The following is a 24,951-nucleotide window of genomic DNA, read 5'->3' as shown; positions in this document are numbered from 1 at the left end:
TTTCGTAGTGGGGAAAAGAATGTTGGCTTACAGCCACCGACTAAAGAGAAAACTTGAACAACAACGATCATTGTGAGCGTTCGACTGATACTGGAGCATGAACCTGACAAAAAAAAAAAAACCCACACACACGCACAGGAAGCGGATGAATGACTTCTCCCACGCAATACCTTACCGTTAGTAGGCTTCTTGAAGAAACTTTGCTACTGTAACATTCTGCAGATAGATATTTTGTAGATGTTTTTTTTTTTTAATTGACATGCTTATTTGTTAATTAATCAGCAGCCTATGACGCAAGTACATAATACGTTTTTTTGCACATCGGAAAATCATGCAACAAGCTAGCTTAGCGAACGGTAGTTCACTTGGGTAAATGCATACGTTTTGGCAGTAATTAGTGAATTACAGACCCTGTCAATGCGAGAACTTTTTCACTTATCAACTGTGTAATTTAGGGGATATTAATTTGATGTTTAAGTTCTAAGAAATCTCTTTAAGGTAGTTAACCGTGATAAACGTTGCACATAACCTTTAAATCGTGAATTAATATAGCTATGATGTTTAACGTAGAAAATATAATTATGTCACTGATAAATGCTTTGCTTGTCATTATTTTGATATATTTGTTTAAAAATGTATGCGCTAAGAGGAAAACGGTATAACACAGGTGTGAAGCTAGGTTAAACAGAAGTGAAAAATAGGTGGTGAAAATAAAGAAGGTAATCATAACTAATCGATAGATTAGTCGACAACAAAAATGGTTAGTTGCAGCCCTAAATTAGATGATGCAGTGCTGAGCTCTAGAAGCACCAGTTGTGAAACCCTGAGCTGTAGCTAGCTGCTCAAACCGGCTGTTAAAAATCAGCATCATGCATGCATAGGCCTCCTCTTTCCGAGCACTGGCTCGTTGCCATGCGGAATAAAATCAGAAACGACAGGCGCTGGCACGGCTGTTCAGCACCTTCTTTGGATCTCCGGCGCGTTGTCAGAGGCCTTGACGGTCAGCGCGTACGATCGTCCCACCGTTAAGGTGACGCCGGGCGCCACGGTGATGCGCCCCGTGCGATTATTGATGATGAAATCCCCCTGGTCGCCGGCCAGGATCTCATACGTCACCAGGCCGTTCAGTCCCTGGTCCGCGTCGGCTGCTGTCAACTGGGAGAAAAAGGGGGAAAGGAAATAAATCACATGGTTAGAAAAACACTTTTCACCTTGAGGGCAAGTACCTAGAACAGGCCAAACAGTAAAGAACTGTTACAGCCCAGGCATTAAATGCTCTTGATGGATCTCAGAGACAGGATACGTGTTACTGAGCAGTTTTTTTTAAACAAAAAATAAAAGCAAACATAACCTTACAAATTCAGTGGAAGGTTACTAGACCACGAACCAAGGTTATGAGGAAAAGGCAGTGACACTTTGCTCTATAATTGCATAATAAAACAAGCAACCTGTGTTTAGCGCAAACATATAAACAAACACAGTCATTAGGCAGCAGAATGCGCTTCTGGTAGTGCAAACTAAGTCGCTGATGGATGTCCCCACCCCCTGATTACAGTTAAGTGACCTTAATGATCAGGAAAAATGCCTATGATTGATTTAAGTGCTTACCAAAGAGCGAAGCTTCTCGTGGGGGCGGTTGCTTTTTTTTTTTTTTTTTAATAAAAATATGCTAAAGAGGTCCACAGATGTATGAAAAGGCCCTATTGCTGCGTGCCATTGTTAACTGAAGTGAGCGGCCGCTATTTCCCGAGTCAATTATTTAGGACGCCCCACTGGTTGTAATTAGGGCGGCTCTCACGCTGCCGGTTTTCACTGTCTTCAAACTTTAATTCAGAGTCTTTAGACCTGCTTTTTATTCGCCTGCCTCTGCCCTCTCGGGGCCAAAGATGTACAGTAGCAACAACCGAGCCGAGGCGTCCTCGCGAGGGTGTCTGCAGCTGCCATAAAGTACTTTTTTTTTTTTTTTTTTTTTTTTTAAGTTTATTAAATAGCCGGAGCAGACAGCCCGCCAACCGCTGGCCTCATCTCGGTGGAGGGCAACACAGCTGCTTCTTAAGACAGATTAAACTTGACCTTTATGGCCAGCTGACATTTATTTATTTATTTATTAATTCTGTGGTTGCGCTGAGAGGACGGATCAATTGAAAGACAGGAAGATCATGCTGCGACTGACAAAGAAGACAACAGAACGATTGAACTCCCCGCATTAATGGATTTAGCAGGACGGGGTTTATGGATTTGAGTTTTGAAGGCCGCGCGCGTGTGCACGGACGCGCCCGCCTCGCCTCTGTCCTTTTCTCATTACACGTGCACGTGCATAGACGTTCAGGTCCGGTCAGCATTAGTGTGTGCGGGTAAATTTAAAAAATAAATAAATAAAAACGACCTCGACAGTCTGAGAGCACAAACAAAATTAAGCAAATTATTTCCCTAATCCTTTTAAAGTAATGGGAAAATATTAAATCCTGTTTTTCCAGTGAATGATATTATGATTTAAAATCTTTTCTATTAGCCTACATCGTGGCTCATCTTCTTTTTTTTCCATACCGGCCGGCGTGCAAAACGGATGAAGGGGGAAGGAAAAACAACAACAACAACAATAATCTGTCATGACCGCAGATGAGAGCGGGAGGGAGAGAGAGAGAGTGAGAGAGAGTGAGAGAGAGGAGGGAGGAAGGGAGGCGGAAGAAACTGTTCCTGGGGTTTTCCTGTCAACTCGATGCAGAGGGGTGGCGGCGGCGGCAGCGGCGGCTCGGAGACACTTTGAGCATGAAAGCGCGCTGGGAAGAGGTGGAGGCTCTGCTTTCGGGGGTTGGGGGAGGGCAGAGAGGAGCATGTGGGGGAAGTCAGGCGAGCGGAGGTTGGGGGTGAAGGGATAGAGAGTGGAGGGGAGGCGGAGGAGGAGGAGGACAAGCTTGATTGATTACCTGCAGCACCGTCTCCCCCGGCTGCATGTCGGTGAAGACTTCCACACTGTACGACACCTCGCCGAACGTGGGCGTGTTGTCGTTGGCGTCGACCACCAGGATGTTGACGGTGACCGGGCCGCTCTGCTGGACGCCGTCTGACGCCGACAGCTGTGAACGGACGGGGCAAACGTGTGGATGTTCTGAGGGTTTATGGGAATGCGAAAATACACAACTGTTTTGGGTAAATCGCTCCACTTTAAAGGTCCACTGTGTAAAATTGTTAAGAAAGGCCAGTGTTTAAAAGGCCCACCTGACAACGCGTTTCGTATTTTGTCCACTATCTGGTGGCCTTCCTTAAAAATATCGATGCAGCATGCCAGCAAACTAGGAGCAAGACCCTTATTGCTCTATGTATATTCTTATATACATGAAAACCATTCTAAGGGTAAGAAAACCAAATTACCTTTGTTGTCTTGTCAGTATACACTTTTATTAATGTATTTATGGGCAGTATGTTAGGCTTTTACAAATATAAAAAAAATCAAGCCAAGTCTTACACAATGGACCTTTAAGAATTGTAGATGTATGGTTGGTTTGATAGCACTGAGGAGAGTGGAAGAAGAAGAAGAAGAATATTTTTAGAGGTTTTTTATTTTTATTTTTACGACCACACTTTATTTACAAAGAACAAGAAGAAAAGGAAGAAGAAGAAACATCATCAAAAAGATGCAAACTTCACTCTTAAGGCCATTCAGGACCCGGGAACTGACCCCAGGAACGTCCTCCTCTAAGGCAACGATGCCAACCATCGATTCTAACTTCACCTCTGGGACACAAGTCAGCCACTGAGAGAACAACACAACTGTGATGTGTCTCAGCCAGTACTGCTCTCCATTCGCGGGTTGTTGGGGGTGGAGAGAGGGCCGATGTTGAACAGATTGTGATCTGAGACAGACTTCTCAAGATGGTTCGGAAACGCGATTATGTGCTCAAGCGCGATTGATAACGCGTCTGCGCTTCTGGGAAAACAACCCCGCAGAGTTAAGAGCATGACTAAAAGATGAGTGGTGGGGGAAAACAAGGTCCTTCAGCCAGCAGCGAGACTAAGACATTCCATACCGGGTGAAAAAAAAAATAACAACCACACGGCCTAAAGAGCAGATTTTGAGACAGTAAAGTGGTTTAACAATGTCACATGGCACAGGCTTGTTTGTATCGCAAACAACATTACAAATCCAGGTTCATCATCGACCATTCAGATCAACTACTCAATCATGGAAGACCCTGATTAACCAACGAATTTGAAAAAAATCTGCACATCCCAAAGCAGATGGGTGGAGTTTAACAGAGAGCTGAAGTGTCTCATTTCATTTTGGCACGATAAAGGTTCCCAAGTCAAAAAATGCAATGTGCAGCAGCAAGAAGGAGTGTAACATGGTCATGAATGGATCTCTGAGCTAACTGGACAAAAGCATTGCTGCAGGCATTCAATTAAATTTGTTCGCACGCCAAAAATTGAACGTTTGAAGGCACATTTTAAAGTCAGGTACGACTCCTTCCTGACCAATGAGACCCGGACGTCATGCCAGCTGTGTTACAAGTGCACATCAAAGGGAAAAAAAAGCAGCGGCGGCTGGGGCAGCAGCCAAACGCGTGGGAACTCACACGGCGGCGATGATTTCCTGTCTTATCGAACCAAGTTTATGTTCCCCGGCCAGCCACAGTGGAGGCTGCCAGACCATTCCAGGAGCCAGGAGAGGAGGGGCACAAAGCCGATTTGAATTTACCGAGTCATCGCAACCGCTTCCTACTCAACAGAAGTAGTGACAAGCATCTCTGAACAATGTCGCTCCTCCCTTCTTGTTCCCCTCTGGCACTTTCAACACACACAAACATGTATTCGACAGCCATCTACAAAGTATGACACTGATTTAGATACCAGGCATTTTTTTTAAAAACCTGCACACAGCAAGTGCTGAACGTCAATGCTAGAATCTTATACAATAAAGATTTCTCACCTCTCTAATCTTTGGATTAAGTGAGTTGTGGCAGGATTTTCCATAATTTTCTCTTTGGATTTGACGCTATACAATAACTGTAATTTCTCCAACGTGTCAATACGTCTTTTGTGCATCTGTCCATGCTCCATCAGTGCTTCACTTTGAAGGCTCACCTCAGGAGGAACAAACTGAATGAGTCATGATCATGAGGTCGACTGAGGCAACTGAGGTGCTGAATGCTGAATGTGTTAACATTTATCTAGTCTTTTCAACACATAACCTTAACAAACATCCATTAGGGGACTTATTACCCATTAACTAATGCTTATTACAAGGACCCAATTTTTTAAATTATAAAACTGTGAATAGCCAAAAAACTTCAGCAAATGAGTTTCTCAAGTGCCACTAAATTCCAATGAGCGCAGCAACTTTTCCAGAAGCTTATCATCAGCTCTCTTCCCAGGCTGTTAAATCCTCTGCAAAACCATCACCACAAATGCAATGCTGGTTGATGAAATCCCTTTTTTTGTCAGAGAGAAAAAGGCACTGGGAACATAAAAGGCCGGCCCAGGTATGAGCTGACTTGCACGATCGCCGCTTTCAAGAGTTGGTTTTTGCTGATCTTACTTTAGTACCAAGCGCCAAGTAACAAGCTGCTGCCTCGAGGCTTTAAAAGGAATATTTAAAAATACAACAAACCACTGTGACGACTACTACTACTTATGGCAACCATTGGCTCATCACAGACAACAACAACACCACAGCCAGACTGCAGGTCAGCAACTCCTTCATCTAGACTGATAGAATGATTTTGGATGAAATGATCTGAACGGCACAAACGGCGGCAGCTGAGCAATGACTCAACAACTGAACGCGAAGGAAAATCTTCCTCTCCTTTCTTTTTTCAGGAACAATAGGAGTGTGTAGGCTGCTGGAGATGCATCTGCCTCTGAAGATGTTGAAGGCTTTTCACCAGCAGAGTCTCCGGGGAACATTAGCAACAGGCATTAAAATATTCAATAGGCGGAAGGCATCATCTTTTGTTCTTGGGTTTAGCCGCAGAAAGGGACATGGCAGATATTTTGGAGACGCTGCTGCTGCTGCAGTTGATAATTTGAAGCAAATGTGCCTCTTAAATGTTGAATGCAAACACGCACACAAAAAACAAAAACAGAAAAAAAAAACACAGGGCTGTATAACTCTTAAATATTAAACATTGTTGAGGCTGCCACAAAGCGTGAGCCAGTCATCGGCATTTTATTCTCTTTCTCTCTCTCCATCTTTTTTATCCCGTGCTGCAGTTGTAAACAGAGGCTTTAAACTTCTCATTATCAACACACTGATGGTTCCCGCACAAAGCTCACAATCCCACAGGAGAACTCGACAGCGAACCAAAGAGTTCCTGTTGAGAAGAGGCCCCCTATTTAAACCCCGACTTCAGGAGGCTGAAACGTCTTTGGAATATAGACCACCGTTCCCCCCTCCTCCTCCTCCTCCTCCTCCTCCTCCTCCTCTCCCCTCCACCTCTTCCTCTTTAAATCAAGCCTGTCTGCACCAGCTGCTTGGCTCTACCTACATCTTTTTTTTTTTCACGACGACGCTGAATTGATCTTTTGCGCCTCCCAAACAAAGCGAGTCAATGTTTTGTCAAGGCGTTCCTTTTCAATTACACACACGCACACACACACACACAAAAAAAAAACAACTTGTTTTTGCTGTACAAAGATTTGGAACATCACAAGAAATTAAGCATCGCAAAGTTTAAGACTTCTTTCTTCCTTTTGCGATTTTTTTTCTCGTCCCTTTTGTGTTGTGCTGTACATTGATGTCAACTCTGACAACTTCACTGTTTGTTTTTCTCTACAGTATATGGCATTATATAGGAGCTGTGTCGTGGACCTCCGACTGAGCGTACAATAGCAGATGTCAGATTGCTTTACCTTTAAATCCTGCTACAGGATAGTCGAGTGAACATCACGTTTTCGTTCTAGTGGGATGCGACCGCTGCGAAAGGTCAAACTGCTCTCAAAGTGTCAAGTCAGCTTCACGTCTGCCACGGCCTCTCGGCCAACCTGTGACTTGGTTTTAATACGTGCTGAAGATGAGCAGTTTCAAGGAGATGGGGTTATGACCAGTCCGGCGGCCTACCATGAAGGTGTACGTCATCTGCGTCTCTCGATCCACCGGCTTGAGGAGTCTCAGGTAGCGGGTGATCCCCGCCGGGGTCAGGCCGAAGATGGTGCCGTAGTCGTCGAGGGTGATCTTCAGCATAGGGTCTTTCGTCTTCCGACGGAAAGATTTTGAAAAGAGGGGGAGAAAAAAACAACTCCATTACCATGGCAACAAAAGTGTTTCATTAGTTTTTCTTTCCCTCCTGCTCCTCCAAGAATGCAGCAGTGGGGCTGAGGAAACGTATCAAACAGGGCATTTTCAAGTGCTGAAGAGCTGGTCCAGTAATTGGACAGCAGGTCTCTGGTCGCTCTTCGGGGGGGTGGGTGGCGGTGAAAGAGCCATGGCGGCGGAGACAGCAAACTAATGATTCCAAGTCACAAGTGAAGCAGCAAGGGAACAAGAGTTTGACTTCTGCTAAAACATTAACAACTGATTAAGTAGATGCTGCCGACTCTCATACACTGGGCCTTTAAGAGGGAAACAAGTGGTAGAGTGGTAGAGTGTTCGACCTGAGACTGCGAGTGTGTTGGTTTGATCCCCAGCATTACCAGAGACTATAAAAATAGTATTAAGGGTTGGAATGGAAGTAAAGGTTGGAATTTGGGGTCGGGGGTCATATCAAAAACTATAAAACTACTGCTTGGTATTAAGGGTTGGAATTAAGAGTTGGAATTGGGCACGGAGGGCATACCAAAGTCTCTCATGATGAAGAAGGAGCTAAGCCGACAGGGGAAGCGCTCGATTTACCGGTCGATCTACGTTCTTACCCTCACCTATGGTCATGAGCTTTGGGTAATGATCGAAAGAACAAACACCAAAATGATGTGGCTGAGCGCATCCTGAGGGACAGGGTAAAGAGCTCCGTTACCCGGGAGGAGTTTGGAGTAGAGCCACTGCTCCATCACATCGAGAGGAGCCAGCTGAGGTGGCTCGGGCATCTATTTTGGATGCCTCCTGGACACCTCACTGGAAAAGTGTTCTGGGCAAGTCCCACCGGGAGGAGACCCCAAGGAAGGCCCAGGACACTTTGGAGGGACGTCTCTCAGCTGGCCTGGGAACACCTTGGGGTCCTGCCGGATGAGCTAGAGAAGGTTGACTGGGGCCAAGGAAGTCTGGGTGTCTCTGCTGAGACTGCTGCCCCTGCAACCCAACTCCGAATAAAGCGGTAGAAGATGGCCGGATGGATGGGTCATACCAAAGACTACAAAAATGGGTTGGAATTAAAGGTTGGATTTGGTGGTGGGAGGGAGTCTTACCAACGACTATACCATTGCCCCCCCCCCCCCCCCCCCCCGCTTGATATTAAGGGTTAAAATTGGTATTTAAGGTTGGAATTGAGGCTGGATCACCCAATGATTTCTCACGGATGGGTCAAACACGGAAAAATATCACATCCTTCGAGATGTGGCAATCTGGTGGACTTTATAACTGCGAGGTAAGCTCATCTGGAGGACAATTTATTTTACATGTGTCGCCATCCTGGTTGCGGGCAGACAAATTAATTACCAAGTCCAACAATGTGCCGTGTTGACAAATCAGCCTTCAGTCCAGTATGGGCTGTTGCTGCGAGTTGCCTTCGATTCACGTCGGGTAATGAGTCCTCTAAAGAGAGTTTGGTGAGCATTAGGGCCGGATGCCTTATTGATTCTGTTATCTCCGGTTCCACTTCACTTTGATTTGTTAATCTTCTCCACTAGACTGAGTTGGAGTTGTTTTGAAAAGATGAACTACAGGCCGCAGTCCTTCTGTGTGTCTTTGAGCTGTTTGCCTTCTCCAGTTCAAACACATTTACTGCCGTCAGGGCACAGAATACACACCTGAATTTGCAGGGCAAACACACCAAAACACACCCCCTTTACTGCACACACGCAAACTAATAGGTAAAATCCATACAGAATTCATAGGACAAAAAGTTGACGCAGAGAATAATTGCAAAAAGTCCCAAAGCGAGGATCCACAAGAGCACAGCAAAAAGGAACACATCAAAACAAACACACACTCCCATTACAATAACAAAGTCAGTGCACACTCATCACAACCGGAGACCTGCTCGGTGTTTAATTTAATGCTTATGGAATTATGAGATAGAGGGAAACATCATTTCAGCCGTTGTAAACACAATAGAAAGTTGTTACTCTCCCCGCTTGCTTCCTTTCTGCAGTCACAAAGTTTATGGCTGCTTGTTGGGGTTGTCTCCATAGTGATGAGTGAGTGCACTGGCTTTGTCTCCACTTTTATACAAAGTGATGCATAAATTAGCAGTAGCCCAGGGACATGGCATTAGATCAAACCACAAAAAAAATAATCCAGTTTCAGTTTGGATCATTTTGAAGGTGAAAGTGCCCAAAACTAAAGAATTGCACTGAAACTGAGAAATTATGTTGTAAATGCCAATCTGTGTGTGTGTGTGTGTGTGTGTGTGTGTGTGTGTGTGTGTCCAACCAAAACATCAGTCAAATGACTCATTCAATTGAGTTTAAAGGGGCTGTAGTCAGCTTATCAGACTTCAGGGAAACAAACTACATCTGGAGTTTGGAAGAGACCCCACAGTGCCCTCTGTGGCTTGTTGTAGTGTGTGCTTAGTTTATCAAACTTCTAACAACTACTGCTTGAATTTGTTTGCTCGTTGGAGCTTCAGTGCTTGCTACACAGGAGGCCACTGAGAACGTGCAGGAGGTTTGTTTCGGTGAACGCAATCGCATATAGTCCTTTTAAGTACTTCAGTCGTAATGGAATCTCTGACCTAATCTTTCATTCAATGCTTGAAATCTTTGGTAATGAATGAAATAAAAACAAATTTAGAGACAGGATTAATGTTAAGCGACTAAAAAAAAAAAATGCACACAAGTTCATCTGCTGATTTAATTCTTATATCTAAATATTCTATTGGGTTTGATAAATATAGCTGTATTCTAATGGGATTCATTTATAATGGATTAAAAATGATGTCAGGATATATTCAATATTTAAAAGACTAATATGAGTAAGGAGGGAGTTAATCTCATTTGGGAGATCCCCATGTTTAAGTGTGTGTGTGTGTGTGTGTGTGTGTGTGTGTGCGTGTGCGTGTTTGCATCCCAAAGCAGACCCTTTTACCTACAGGAGTATCACCGGGAGTCAGCTACAACAAAGGAGACAAACAGAGCAGGAGAAATGACTCATGACAGCGTTACGGTGCTCTTTCTTTCGCAGCTCCACAACACAAACACATAAATCAATGTAGGAAGATAATCAGTGTTTACTCAATGCCCCCCACATATGAGCTTAGTGTCTGGGTGTGTGTGCACACGCTTGCACGCAAGTGAGCTGGGCATGGGCAGGTGGTGGCGAGCTGATAAAGGTGCTTTTTTTTTTCTCCTCACTACCTCCTCAATATCGTTGTCCAGCGCGACGATCCCGAGCGGGGCGGTGAGGTTGGCGCCGGCCGAGATGGTGGTGCCCACCGGCGAGGACTCACTCACGTACCCCTGGTAGGTGGCGAACTGGAAATAAGGGGCCTGATTGTTCTCGTCCAGGATCTCGATAATGAGGTCGGCGTAGGCCGGGAGCGGGTGCCCGTTGTCCTGCTCCGCCTGAAAGAGCAACAAGGCAGTCAGAGTGTAAGTAAGTGCACTTTGTAGCGCGCACGCACGCACAGACACACACACACACACAATCTCACGTCAAAGACAAAATTACGATGCAGAGGAAAAATAAAGTTTCCTAGCAGCTTCGTCAAAGTAGAGCAAATGTCTCTCCTTCTCTATTGGTTCTCTGCAAAAACTGCATGTAAACTCACGCTGAACCCAATGTTTGCAACACTTTTCCAATTTTTGGCATCATAATGTCCTGAGAGGAGAGAGTTTCTGATGTTGGTGTGCAACAGAGTGACAGTTCAGTGGCGGAAAATGGTGACTGCGTCAGCTGTGACGCCTGGAACCCACCTTGAAGCCTTCAAGAAATGAAATAGCACCGAAGTCCACAATAAAAGAAACACGAGAGAATCTGGTTGATTTTCAAAATAAAAGCAAGCTTCGGAAAAAAAAATACAGCGATTAACAAATGTGATCATATTTGTGTGTTATGTCAGTATCTAGTATGAGAGTGAGAGAGACATGAAACAAACAAAGAAATAAACACCAAAACAAAAAAAATTATCAATTTGCGATTAATCGGGAGTTAACTCAGGACACTAATGCAATTAATCGCATTAGTGCCTCTTTGCTGTGACAACACCCCTAAAAAAACAAAAAAAAACAAAACATATTTCGAAAATCTGATCTGAATATTTTTATTTTTTACATGATACTCGTACTCGTACAGTACATTGTGCATGTAGTGAAACTGTGCAGACTGCCACTGTATTGAAGCCACAGGCCCCAGAATGAAGCCAGCCTACCGTCTCCCGGGACTACAACACTGACTTGCATGCAGACATGGATCAGCTCTTCCGATTCTTATGCAGGCGCAGGAATTATTGAGTAATTAATCTTGGTGTCCTTTCAATTACAAAAGATATATTGATTAAATCTAATCAGGGCTCCACTTAGAATTAAACCTTTGGAATTACCAGGACACCTGATGCAAATGCTGCTGTAATTACTGGCTCGACGCTTTGTCAAAGGGTGTTGGGGAGGGGGGGGGGGGTAATGGGAACATCACCGGCCAAGACTGTGCGACACTGTTCAAGAATTGTTTCAAGTGATGGACCAGTAAGCGATTCCACCGGCGGCGAACCGAAAGACGTGTAGCTCAGGACAGCGCGGATACTATTTTCAAGAAAGCTGCACGGAGGAAACTCTCAGCTGAAATCTGTCGAGCAGGTGGGCGCAAAATCCCAAAATTGATACGCATAACGCGGCGAGAAAAGAAGAACTGATTAAAATGTTACCTTATGTGATCGCGCCGGCGAAAAAAAGCAGAAAAAAAGAAATGACCTGAAATATTTTTTGGTCTCGTCACTAAGCAACTCGACACAATGCAAACACCTCTTCCCACTCATTTCCCTGCAACACGTGTGCGTCCCGTCGCTCTCCCTATAACACATCACCCGACTATACGTCTATTTTTTAAGGTCTGCAAAGATAAAAAACTACTGACTTTTTTATTTATTAATTCCTCCCATTTCACCAGAGCTGCATCTGGCAGTAGCACAGTGAAACTGAGCCAAAGCAGTGAGGTCTGGACAGGCTGTCACTGCAATCATTTCCTCCATAAACACACAAGTCACTGCTGGCTCCCACGCTGGGAGGCTTCCAGAGACATTGGGACTTTGAACATTGGGAGACGGAGAGTGGGAGTGAGACAGCATCAGTTTAAACCATGACCCACCACCACCCACCATCCCGGAAACAAGCTTGCAGGTTGGCTTCATTTCACTGGGCTCAGTGTTGCAGAATGTTAATGGCCTGAGCGGCGCAGACTAAGCTGTGGTTGGCGCCTTTTACACTTTCATTCATCATTCGAGACTTTGCCGCGCTTTTTTTTTAAACGCGCAATGCGACGGCAGCATGTGTAGATTTGTGGCCGAGTCGTGTGAACTATTGGAGGGGAACTTCTTCAAAACAAACTGCTGCTGCATGTTGGTCGTGTTCGCTAAACAGTCAAAGCACGCCAACGTATTTAACAAACAGCAACAAAAAAATTAGCAAAGCAGAGATGATGGATCACTTTTCTCATCTGTTATTTTCAGACTTGTGTTTCTACTCCAGCCCCTGAGAAATTTCACAATTTAACAAGTCGGAAACCTTTACACACGACCTGCAGCCGCTGATTCGTTTCGTTTGAAAGGGAAAGCTGCTGAAAGACGGAGCTTCAAACTTGATTTTCCATCCTGAACACGGTGCCAGCGGGAAAAGGTGCGTTTGATTTATCGTCCCGCGACGTTCATTTATTTCAACGCCCACACCGCAGACTTTACCGACGCCGTTTGCGTTGGAATGGGATGATTATGATTGAACAAATCCAACAGCAGATGGCTGTTATCACCTGTCACTCACCTACTTCTTTTCCACACCTTAAACGGAGGCTTACCGCAAAAAAAAATAAAAAAAATTGGCACATTTGCATAATATATCAATAAAACTAGCTATCAAAAATTTTAAAACTCCACCGGTTCAGTTGAACCTGGCTACACAAGAGGAATGTTAAGCTGTGGAGTGTCGGACGATCCGAGGCGATAAAGGTTGCGGTTGTCAAGTGCGTCAAACTATTTTCCAGCCCACACGGTGCAGTATTCACACCTTCACTTCAGTTCCGCTCCAGTCGAGTTTTTCGTTGTAGTTTCTACCGCCGTCACAATGTCACACCTGTCTGTTCGCCCCGTCTACCGCTTTGCCTGATCTGAGCGATAATAAAGAGCATCCAGCGCCGCTCCGTCCCACTGATCCAATCCGCTCGCACAAAGACCGGAGGGAAAAGCGCGGCCTCTGACAAAGTGCCAGGATGCCCCCCCCCCCACACTACTCGACATTGGCACACGCGTGTTTCCTTCTTTTATCAAAAAAAGTGAGAAGACAGGTGCAGGATTACAGCGCCCCCTGGAGATTTGGTTCTTTAGCCGTGTCCCTGTTTGGCGAGGGATGGCAGTGCTAAATGACCTGTGCTCCGCTGCGACCCACCCGCAGGACATTTGCCACCGAGCCGACTCTGTGTTTATCACTCAGCCTCCGTCCCTCGCCGCTCCGGCTCCATCATCCTTAAAGCCTCATCATTCCGTTGTCTTTTTTTCCCTTCAACCCTTGCCGCACACATTCTCTCCATTTCAGCCCGTCTTCATTTTCGCTGCGGTGATCTCGGCGGCTGTACCTCCATCAGGATCAATCACGACTCGGCGAGAACGGCAGATGTGCTCAAGAAGCTGCAGGTTTTTCTTTCCCCTATTTTTTTTTTTTTTTGTATGAAGGCCAAATTCAATCGTGCTGGAAGTTTCACTGACATAAGTTCTGAATGTTTGGCTCTTTCATTTTCAGACAGTCGTCTCCAGAAAGACAAATTATGTAATATTTTGGAAAGAAAATAAAAAAAAACCAACATTTTTGAAGGTGAGGGATAATTTTAGCATCGCTGTTATGTAACGCATGCGTGATGAAAAACTGAAAACAGAGCATCCTATGGAATAGGTAAACCACCGTGTATTGTCTGTGACATCTAAATCAGATTTGGTCTCCACTGACCGGATTATATTTGTTGCCTGTGATTATGTTGATGCACAGACTGTATTTGGACTGCATTTAATCCAAAGACTATAAAGTCTACAGAATGAAAAAGATGCACTTGTGAATTGCAGATATCCAGAGATGTTCATATTTGGTCTTTTTGTCTATTTTCTTTTTTTTTTTTTTTATCATTTTGGATTATATCAGGTCATTCCCTCAGCAGTTGCACAGCAGCTATCGGACTTGACATGGTTAGTTTGGCGACTCAAACTATTGAACAACAGGATTGTGTTTGGAGTGAAAAACAACAGGGCTGGTTAGCAATATTGCATACAGGCAGAATGATGTCGCTTATGTATGCTGCGTTATAGTGATAGAAACCCTTTCACTTTATCCATACATGTCTATTAATCACAGATGAAATGTTCCAAGTCAATAACAAAAACTGTTTCTTTCCAGTTTCTTTGTCTCCATGTTTTTTTCTAAGATTGCTTGTGGCTATTTCTCATCTCCGCTTGTTGGAAGATGAAGTGGAATTGAGTGACTGGATGCCGTCACCAAGCCAATCAGAAAACCACTGAGTACTGAGTTCACGTGCACCATAAATCAGCACAGACTTTCATTTGAATGCGATCTTGAACCTTCCGAGCTTCGGCAGAGAGACGCCGTGCAGGTAGTCACAGATGACCAAAAGCGGAGAACCCAGGATTCTGACTCAGCTATAACAGCGTGCGTGTGTATGTGTCAAACGGCGAGCCGCTTCAGATCCCACTCGAGAAGGTTGACTTTTCACATTCCGGCGCACCGACTCACTCCTGAGACTCTGGTCGTTTTCTCTCCCTCTGTGCTCGTCCCTCTCCTCTCACCACCTCTGGCTGCGGTGGGTTGGAAAACACGCGGTCAAACTCAGACTCTTCTTTAATCCTCAGGGCTGCTGGTAAACAGCAGGTGCTCACAGGTCTGCAAGTGAGCAAAAGAAGGACTCGGAACAGGAATATAATATGCGCCTCTCCTCTGCGCCGACAGTATGAAGGCGATCCTGACCTCGGCTGTGAATTATCATTCAGGAGAGCGCGGCAGCCGAGCCTCGGTCTCAGTCCATAAATCAACATCTTTTTTTCCTCCCTCAGCTGCAAAGAACCTGAGGATAAGGTTAATGGCCTTCAGGGTGAGGTTACATAGGTGGAGAAGGCAAGTGTGCACGCATATTGTGATACAGGCTTGACCCCGTGTGTGCAACAATGTGCTGCCCATGCACACAGGCAGAGCACCGGGCGGCGATAAACACATTGAAATACTGATTCAACTGTTCAAAAAAAAACATGTATGCATGAAGAGAATGAACCAAATCCAAGCACCACATCCAGCAGCATGTTCACTTTGTTGACTTTGCTCCTTCAGCTCAAGACTGCTGCACCCTCAGTGCAAGAAGAAGCTGCTACCGCAGGTCATGCCTGCCTGCAGCCATCACGCTGTACAACTGCAACTCAGTGAAATCACCTTCTCATCTTCTCACACACTTCCACTTTATCAAGGTTCTTCTTCACAGCAGGTTGTGTCACTGTGAATGACGTCCTCTGATTCAGAGCGGCACTGTTCCTCCCGGCTCCCACCTCGTAAATTGTTTTTTCTGCCATTTTTGGCAAAACCTCTGGGACACTCAGCACTTCTGTCGTTGAGTGAGCACGCAATTTTTTGTATTTTTTTTTTTTTACCAGACACAGCCAACAGCACTTAGAAGCAGGACTACTGGTCTCGAAGAGGACAGAGCGATGACGACTGTAAATTAATTAGTTAAAAAGAGAGAAAAAAAAAACAAAACAGGACAATGCTTTAAAGTACAGTGATGCATGATGCCTACTTGGGGCCTCTTTGCTGTGATGAACGCCTGCAGCTGCAAACAGAAGGCTCTTTAACGATCCATCATGCGCAGCAACAGGTAAGCAGCTGCACAATTATCTTGGGAGGGCCGGCGCCGGGCTCCATTCATCCGTCACACAGTAAGCTGCGTCTCTGGGCTCTTATTTTTCTCAACAAAGCGAGTTTAGAAAACCTGTGGTGGCGGAAGGCTTTATATGGAAGACGCAGGTTCAATAGTGCGTTAAAGGTAAGAAGCGGGCTGAGGGAGGAGCGACACGTATGTAACCGATGGCTGAAAAGCAAAACGAGGAGATGAGAGAACAGATGAGCGGAGCGCGCAGAAGGACAAGTTGTTGATTTGACCCTGCGGGCGATTCACCGGCGTGGAGGCGACCCGGGCTGATGGAACCCAGGGGCTCGCTGTGACTGAAGGCTGACAGCCAATCATTTATCTGATGGAGCCACCGCTCAGTTTTTTTTTTTTTTTTCTCACACAAGTCGCATTCCAAAGGGATCCATTGGCTCGTCCATTAAATATATATGTCACGAGGCCGTGTGCAACAATGGCTGCCTTCAGACTGCAGGCGAATCTGATTCAAATCAGATTCCTTCTCAAATCAGATTTTTAGGGACTGACTGTCCACACTATTTTTAGCAAGAGTCCAAATGGGATCTGGCTCTGTTCAGACTGGGCCCCATTATTGACCCATCTGACAGGTTGCTGTAGCAACGACGTCGGAGCCGAGGCGTCGTCCAGCGCGTGTAGTGTGTAACGTCATATCATCGCGACAGCGGCACTTGTTGTGATACCTGGAATGGTGATCTCTGGTCTGACACATCGGGTCTTGCGTCACGTAGAGCGACGTCACAGACAGTCAAAACCGATCAGTGTGTTTGAAGCTGTTCACACTGAGACGCATCTGACCAAGTGCCTTTTGAAACTACCGCCCACAGGTGGTTTCAATCCGTTTTGCAATAATTGGATTTCATGTGATTTGTGACTGTTCAGACTACAAAAGAGCCATCTGGTTTCAATCTGGGTGGGCTAACAATCGCATTTTGGCTGGCAGTCTGAACGCACCTAATGAGTTACTTTGGAGCCGATCAGGCAGAAGCAGAGCCTAATTTGTCTATTTACCCTGAATCCTGGTTTGCACCGTAATGGAAAAATAAATCTTTGGAGAGCGCAAATGAAGTGCATTTTCATGAAGTGGTAGGAGAGGATGAACAACACCACTTTGTCAATAGGCCGATGGTATGAGCCACTAACTCTCACAAGGCTGTAACTATAAGCAGAAACAGCCTCCAATTGGAAACAAAACGAGTGGTGACGCGAACAACAGACAACTCCCCTCGCTGGTTGACACTTCCCTCCTTAGGGTCAGATCATTATAACCACTTATTAACATTTTTGATGGCCCGGATGCCGTGACTTTCTTGTTAACTTCACTGAGCAGCAGCGTTTGGAAGGCAAGCATAGTTTTTTGTTTTTTGTTTTTTTAATTTCTTAATTTTTGCAATTTATCAGCCGAAAAACATCATCTCACTCACAAGGGTTAGGCTTAATTTGACACAGGTACATGTGAAGGACACACCTGCTGCACTCAGACACAGGTAGAATGCAATTAGAAGGAGCTTCAAGTGTGTCTGGCATTTATGAAAGACGTAAGTGACTGTTTACCTTAATTATGAGCGTGAACCTCTGGTACAGGTCCCGACTGATTGGCTGCAGGACCAGCAGCTCCGCGGTGGTCTTGTTCAAGGAGAAATACTCTCGATAGGCCCCCGGATGACCTGAGAGGAGAGCGGAATGGTTTTTACGGCTGGAGAACAAGAGAAGGCAAAGCGGCTGTTGAAAGAATTATGACTTACCAACTAGGATGTAGTAAAGGATGCTAGGCCGGTCTGAGGGCGGCTGGATGTTTCTGTCCATGTCAACGGCGCGGATGGCCGGGGTCACGTTCAGGGGGTTGAGTTTTCTCTGCAAGGGAAGGTGACTCACTCAGTAACACGCAGCAGCCAGAAAATCTGATGGAAATATGTTTATGTTCTATTCACTGCGTAGCTGCAACGAACGATGACTCAGAATCCCGCATCCCAAAATAACTTATGCCAGGAACATATCCTCCTAAATGCACTTTCAGAGATTAAAATAAAGTCTTCCGACATAAAACTAAAATCTAGACTGTCTTGTTACACAAATGATCTTGGTTTTTTAGGAAGTTGCGCTTCTTGATGCTTTCTTTCCGTTTCTTTTTTTCAACTCATTGTGATGCTCCAGGAATGAACATCACGAGTGCTTTTGTCCCGAGACTGCAGTTTGTCCCGTTCGCGATAAATTTAGGAAAAAAAATATTAATTTTAAACAGAGGCGGCCAAAACTGAACAACATAATTAAAAATAAAAGATAGATTGATGTTGTGCTTCAAGGTGGCACGCGGTGTGCTGCTCTGCGGAACTTGGTTGTAACCGCAACTTAATTTGAGGTCCTGTTGATTTCTGTGGTCTCCAACCCACATCTGACCACTCTGACCTCTGACCCCACCAAGGCGTTTTGCTCTATTTAACTGCGGATCACTGGATATTTTCACGGTTTGGGACCGTTCTCCGTAACAGATGGATGCGACGTGGAGAGAGTCCCAGTAGATAAACAGCAGTTTCTGTAACAGTCGGACTAGTGGCTCGTTTGGCACCAAACAGCAACGTTCAAAGTCACTTCGATCCCCCTTCTGCCCCATTCCGACGCTGCTCCAAGTCTGCACGCCTCAATGCACTGAGTTGCTGTCATTTGATTGGCTGGTAGGCTATCATTCAGAAGAAAATGAAGACTGCACCTAATATAAAGTGGGAGCGTGCGTGAATACTGTCAATAAGCACAAAAGAACAATTTTCCAAAGGGGGGGGCTGCTGTGAAATAAACAAAGCAAACAGAAACTAACAAAACAACAAGCCTGAAACTCCTTTGGGATAATTTGATTAATACACCGAATGAGCCTTTACCTTCTCACGCACACTTAGTCACCATCAGCGCCGCTTTGCTTGCACTACTTCAACACCTGCGCGCCAACATATGGCGGAGCGGAATCAAACAAGGCGTGTTGACGCCGCTCATTAAAAAATACATTTAAAAAAAACAACATCCATATGGCTCACACGGTAAGCGCAAGCGTGTGTGGGAAGCCAACGGCCATCTCCACTCGCCAAGACAGGCACACAGCGAACAAGTCGCAGGCGGATGGGAGAATCTCTCCCCGAGGGAGATATTTACATCCCTCAGCTGTGCGGTAATCCTCGGGCCCGTCCCTAACCAGCAGCCTCCCATCCACACTGTCTGGAGGTGTGCTAAATCAAATCCCTCCCAGCACTGCACAATGATGATTAGCAATAATACCCCTTCTCAAGCAGTCATTATCCAAGGTACTCCAGAGCCTACATTATATCCCCCTAAAGGAAAAAAAAATAAATACAGATCAACTTAATAATGGCTGTCTAGCCGTTGTGGTTAATTACAACAGACTCATCAATTATGAGAAAGGCAAATCTCCCGGTGGACGGACTTGATGGAGCGCTTTCACGGCTAGATGGAGAAACCGCAGACCAACCGTGGCGGTGGGGGAGGAGAAGAAGGAGAAGAAGATAGAGGGGGGGAGGGGGGAGACCACAAACGGCAGATCTAATTTGGACCATTCCCGCAAAATAACTGCCGGGAAATTAAATTTCACGTTGCCAAAGCGGAGGAGAAAAAGAGGAGGGAAGAGATGAAAGTGACTCAATATTTTAACACTTTTTTTTCGGCCAGATGGGGGCGGGTGGGTGGGGGGTGGGGTGGAGTAAACAAAATAGTAGCAGCTAAGAGGAGAATTTTAAGCTGAAGAGGGTAAAACCACGCTGCACTTGGAGAGGATAGAGTGGGAAGATGGAGCGGCAGTGGGTCCTACACACTTTGCAGTCTGCAAACCTTTTACCATAAATTATACAGTGCATGGGCAAATGTTTGAGGGGGAAAAGTCTCGGACAAACGGCAGTGACTCAGGAGCGCCGTCTTCCTGGGGACCAAAGTTTGTGCACGTAGACACTGCAGGCACTGCTTGGACTCTTTTTCGATCTATAACTCGATTTATTTCCCCAAACTGTGCCGAGCCTCCCGCAGTGTCATCGGCCCAGGGCTTTTATGTCAGCCGCCAGTCTCCTTGTCTCTCTGTCATAGCTCAGCCTAATTCAATCCCGTCTGACTTCTGTGTTCTTAACATGTCAGTCTAGTCCACTTAGCCCACACGTTAATAGTGTCTCTTCAAGGGGACATTTAGCTACATGGAGATTGAAACATGACTGAATAGGAATGGATTCTTTTCTTTACTCAATGTATTTTTTTCTTCTTCTGCAGTTGATATAATTCAGCGGCATCAAAATGACAGCCCAATCATTTGGTTACAATGATCTATTTGAAATGTGAAAAAAGCAAATTACTCCTTAACTTGAATTGATACTTGGCTCATGTGATTCTTATTCAAGGGACCAATGTTGTGCTTTTCATAGTTCAGTAGTGTCAGATAACAGAAGATTACTTCAGTGTCATGCATACACACACAGACTAAACAGTGAAACATAAGCAAGACGGCTTAAATAAAAGGTGCTGTGAGTGCAAATAAGAGCATTAGTTAATGATAATTATTAGAAGCATAACTCTATAAGTTTCTCTAAATCCTTTGTATTTATCAATTTTATTTTTTTTAATCATTTGTGGATGTTTGTCAACTCCAACTATTGGGAAACTGCTTATGTGGGAACACTGGAACCTATTAGCCGTCACTTTATGAGTGACAAAATCAACACGCATTGTGGGAAATGGAGTTTATGGCCAATGTACACTATAAAGTAGCACAGAGTCCAAACTGGAGACCATCAAACACCCTCAGAAGCTCCCAGCAGCCACACTGAGTCCCGCAGACCTCCAGTCTGCTGCATCGGATCACTGACGGTTCTGCCAGGCCCAACGCTGTAGCACGGCGTCAATTGTTTATGACAAGTGTCTCAGAATCAGCCCAGCGCTAAATCGAAACGATAAACGCCATGATGCCTTTGCATATTTACGACACACTCATTCACCCGTTCGTCAGGCCAGTGCTAACTGGAGGAGGCAGCTCGGCTTTGAGCCACATTTCCAACAGCGGAATCGTACATTAAAAAATGTTTGTCAGCCGCGATTAATTTGCACAAACAAAAAAAATCGGTTGACCTATTACGATACGCGTCTGCAGAAAACGAATGGGATGTTCAAGCCAAACATTTCCCAATGATTTAATAAGTGTAAAAGTCTTTAATTAAGCCACATATCTTCTCCCTCTCTCTCTCTTCCTATGCCCCCATCTAGGTCCCATTTTTCTTTTCTATCACTTCCTTCCCCTCTGTCCGGTCTGCTAAACCAAGAAAACCTGCGTTACCGAGAAACAAATAAATTTGTTTGGTGGATTTTGGTGGTTTACGCCCTCTGGTTTCAAGCTCTGCCTTTGTAGAATAAATCTGGCAGGCATTACAAAGACATTCGGAGCCATTACTGCTCGTCGCTACTGGCAGACAGGACACATTAAAAAAAAAAAAAAAAAAGTAAGTCACATATCTTACAGACATGGTTAGGGTCATTTTAATGGCGAGACTATTAAACATCCAGCTCACAGTGAGGAATGGCTGGAAGCGACGCCAACCCAAGTCCGGCCCTCTTCCATAAATCCAATCACATCTAATCCAGACTCTCACTAATCTGATTTCATTTAAACTGAGCCTAGTGCAGACTACTGATGAGGGCTGCTGCTCGTGACTTTTAGAGCTCCTAAACGGGGTGTGCACCACCCTCCTCAACCCACCCACCCGCCCCCCGCGCCCTCGGGCTATCCACGCCAAGTGACATTTCCAAAACACAACAAAAATACCAATTAGAGGCAAGTTGGGCCAATGGCGACGCTTCGCGAGGGTTTACAAAGTTTGGAGCAATTAGCAGGGAAAGGAAATCCGACCCCTAATCGCAGATCCAGCTGAACTTTGGTTTGAAATAAAGAAGAAAGAAGAAAGAAGAAGGAGCGCTGCTTGGGTCCTTTAATTAAAGTTGGTCAAAAAAAGAAACAGGTGCTCTTTGGTCGGGGTGCATTCAAAGAAGCTGACAGATGCAGTTAAGTCCTTGCACAAAAATGGGTAGTGTGCGAGGGAAGTGCACGATGCGGAACTAAAAAAATCCAAGGCCACTCTATTGTACATAGAAAATTCAAAAGCTTTTATCATGCAATGGCTACACAGATGAAAATGGCTGGGCCTACGCGTTGTGCCTTCATCAGAGTAAAAGTCCAAACCGTCGTGAACACATCTTATATATTGTATATATACATAATATATATATATACATTGGTTACTTATTGAAGTCTCTGTGTATATATAAGATCAGAGCTTTGCATTGGTTGGACTCAAGGAGCAAGCAGTCATAGCAACGAGGCAAATTTATGATTCACCTCTAACACATTTCTCTGCTTTTTGGTTGTTTCCCAAGATCCCTACAAAAGATGGGAACAATGTAAAAAAAAAACCTAACTTATCAATGTCCATGTACTGAAAATTTATGCAAGCAAGTTGACCGACACAAATATAATACTTGCCCTGCTGCAGCTCAGCCTCCTCATGCTACACCGCCGACTGTTTTATGTGCACAAGCGGCGTTCTCGCAAGGTCCCTTTACCCTTTAACTCTAATTCTAGTTGCAGCAGACCAGAAAATATCCCCCCCAAAATTACCCTCCCGAGTCAAAAGCGGCAGCACCTCACCAGCCTCCCAAACAACGGAGGCGAAAGCAAAGACGGAGAGGAGAGCGAGGGGGACGGTTGGCGGCGGGCGTGGCTCACATTAACATTTAAGGCGGCGGGACGAACACGCAGCGCCGCAGCAACACAAATGTAAATCATCTGGCAGCCTGATAGAAGAAGAGCCATCGACAGGCGGCGGCTCATGTTTAGAATAACCTTGCGGGGAAAGCGATAGCACCCACAAGTGTGTGGGTGTGTGTGTGTGTGTGTGTGTGTGGGTGTGCATCTCCAGGCCCTTCCTTACCGGTTCAGTGAATTCGGGAATAGCAACGCGGTAGGTGAGGGGGTTGCAGTCGCGGGTGTTGTTCACCAGCACGCACGGCAGGAACATGGGGCCGAGGTCGTCGCCGTCCAGGACGTCCACCGTCAGCGTGGTGGTGGCCGTCCTCCTGTTGGGCGGGTACGGAGCGCGGTCCTGCAGGAGCAATCGCAAGCTTTATTTCCCCCAAGTCGAAGCCTCGGAAAGCCGCGGCGGGCTGTTGAATGGCGCGCCGGGGCTTTACGCAGCTTGAGCTGAAATCGATACAACGCGGCAGGGGGGGGTGGACGCCCGGCGCAACCGCCGAGGCCTTTTGTCGAGGGCGCGCAACAACCTGCGGTGCGAGTTACAAAAGCACAACACAGCTGCTGACAAACGCCACGACACGGCCGGGGTCGGAGGTGCGGCCGCCTTCTAGTGGGACGTTATTGACATTTTGTGCAGTAAATAAAGCAATTTCGTTTTTTTTTTCCCCCAATGCATCGTAGGGCTGGCGACGCAACGCTGAAAAGCGCTTCTCTAACCGCAGGCCATGTCTGCTGCTGTCAGGACGGAGGACGCCTATTTAATGCTGCGCATACCCACAGCAGAATGACACCAAGGTTAAGCAAGTGTTTAAATTAAAAAAAAAAAAAAAAAAAAAAACTGATTATGTCGTTGCAATATCTGAATAAAAGAACCATAATTCAATCTGCTTTAAGCTTCCTGTCTGTTAATGGGGGCAATGCAGCCGACTCGGAGGATTTTCAGTTGAAAAGCAAAATACATAGAAAAATATAAATGACACAGTGATAATTAATGTTGTTCAGTCGATTACACAATGGAACAAAATCAGGGAAAAAAATCTTCCTTACAGAAACTGTCTTTTTTCCCAGCAGTTATCCTTTAAGATTCCCTTCAGTTGATCCTGATACTTCCTGCAGTGTTACCTTGACATGAGAGCAGCACGGCACTCCGTGTACTGCGGCGCCAGTGAAATTGAACTTTTGACACATTGAATGCAGCCTTCCACTCAATACGATGTCTCCTCTTACTCCCCCCCCCCCCCCTTTTCTCAACGGCAGCATCCTTTCACAGGAGAAAATTAAATCCTCTGGAGGGAAAATCTCTCCTCGTCGGAAAAGGTTGCAGCTTTGCTCCCATGTGCAGGAAACAGAGGGAATGTGGGGCAGTTTGGCTGTCAAATGTGTTGCACAGCAAGATGACACAACACAGTCAAGGAGTGTATATGTCAAGCTTCAAGTGCTAAAAGTGAGCCAATCGCTGACCAAGAGGGTTTTAGGCTGAAACTAATTTAAAAAATAGTTTGGTTTTTTTTTGCACTGCTGGCTCAATTAGGAGGAGGTAAGTAGATATAAAACTCGTACACACTCCCAGAAACTTCTCTGGTGTGAAAAAGGTAAAGAGGGCACCTATAATAAAAATCTAATCTAATATATGTAATCTAACGCAGTAGAAAAGAAAAAAAGTGGAATCTCATCTTCTCGCAGTTCAGTTCATTCACTGTGCCTTGGCTGCGGCTGAACGTAGAGCCAATAATAAATTATGCACTGACTGAGGCTTTAAAGGTCCCAATTGAAACTTTTCAGATTTTTATTTTACTTTCAGGACTCCATTGCAGCAGCCGCGCACGACTACGGTAATTCAAAAACGACTCGGTAGAAGACAAAAATGGGATATTTAGCCCTGTGTTTGCAGCCTCTAAACACTTGCGCTCTTTGGCTTCCTGCTAGGACCGATTCTGCGCTGCAACCTTCAACATATTTCAAA

At 45.4% G+C, this 24,951-nt stretch overlaps 1 protein-coding gene across 1 annotated transcript in view; it reads right to left on the bottom strand.

The window, feature by feature from the left end:
• LOC142896592 (protocadherin-15-like) overlaps positions 1 to 24,951 on the bottom strand; it is a 185,347-nt gene that overhangs the window by 76,486 nt on the left and 83,910 nt on the right. The window contains exons 9-15 of the mRNA XM_076038354.1: positions 23,167 to 23,337; positions 17,950 to 18,058; positions 17,759 to 17,871; positions 10,447 to 10,653; positions 7,058 to 7,192; positions 2,928 to 3,077; positions 962 to 1,155 (exon numbers count right to left, since the gene is read on the bottom strand). Of these exons, the coding sequence (XP_075894469.1) occupies positions 962 to 1,155; positions 2,928 to 3,077; positions 7,058 to 7,192; positions 10,447 to 10,653; positions 17,759 to 17,871; positions 17,950 to 18,058; positions 23,167 to 23,337 (1,079 nt within the window). The remainder of the gene's footprint in view (positions 1 to 961; positions 1,156 to 2,927; positions 3,078 to 7,057; positions 7,193 to 10,446; positions 10,654 to 17,758; positions 17,872 to 17,949; positions 18,059 to 23,166; positions 23,338 to 24,951) is intronic.

Source organism: Nelusetta ayraudi, unplaced genomic scaffold (genome assembly GCF_046127955.1).
Source record: "Nelusetta ayraudi isolate G7.1 ecotype Tasmania unplaced genomic scaffold, CSIRO-AGI_Nayr_v1 ptg000056l, whole genome shotgun sequence".
NCBI lineage: Eukaryota > Metazoa > Chordata > Actinopteri > Tetraodontiformes > Monacanthidae > Nelusetta > Nelusetta ayraudi.
This window is presented reverse-complemented; position numbering and strand designations above follow the sequence as displayed.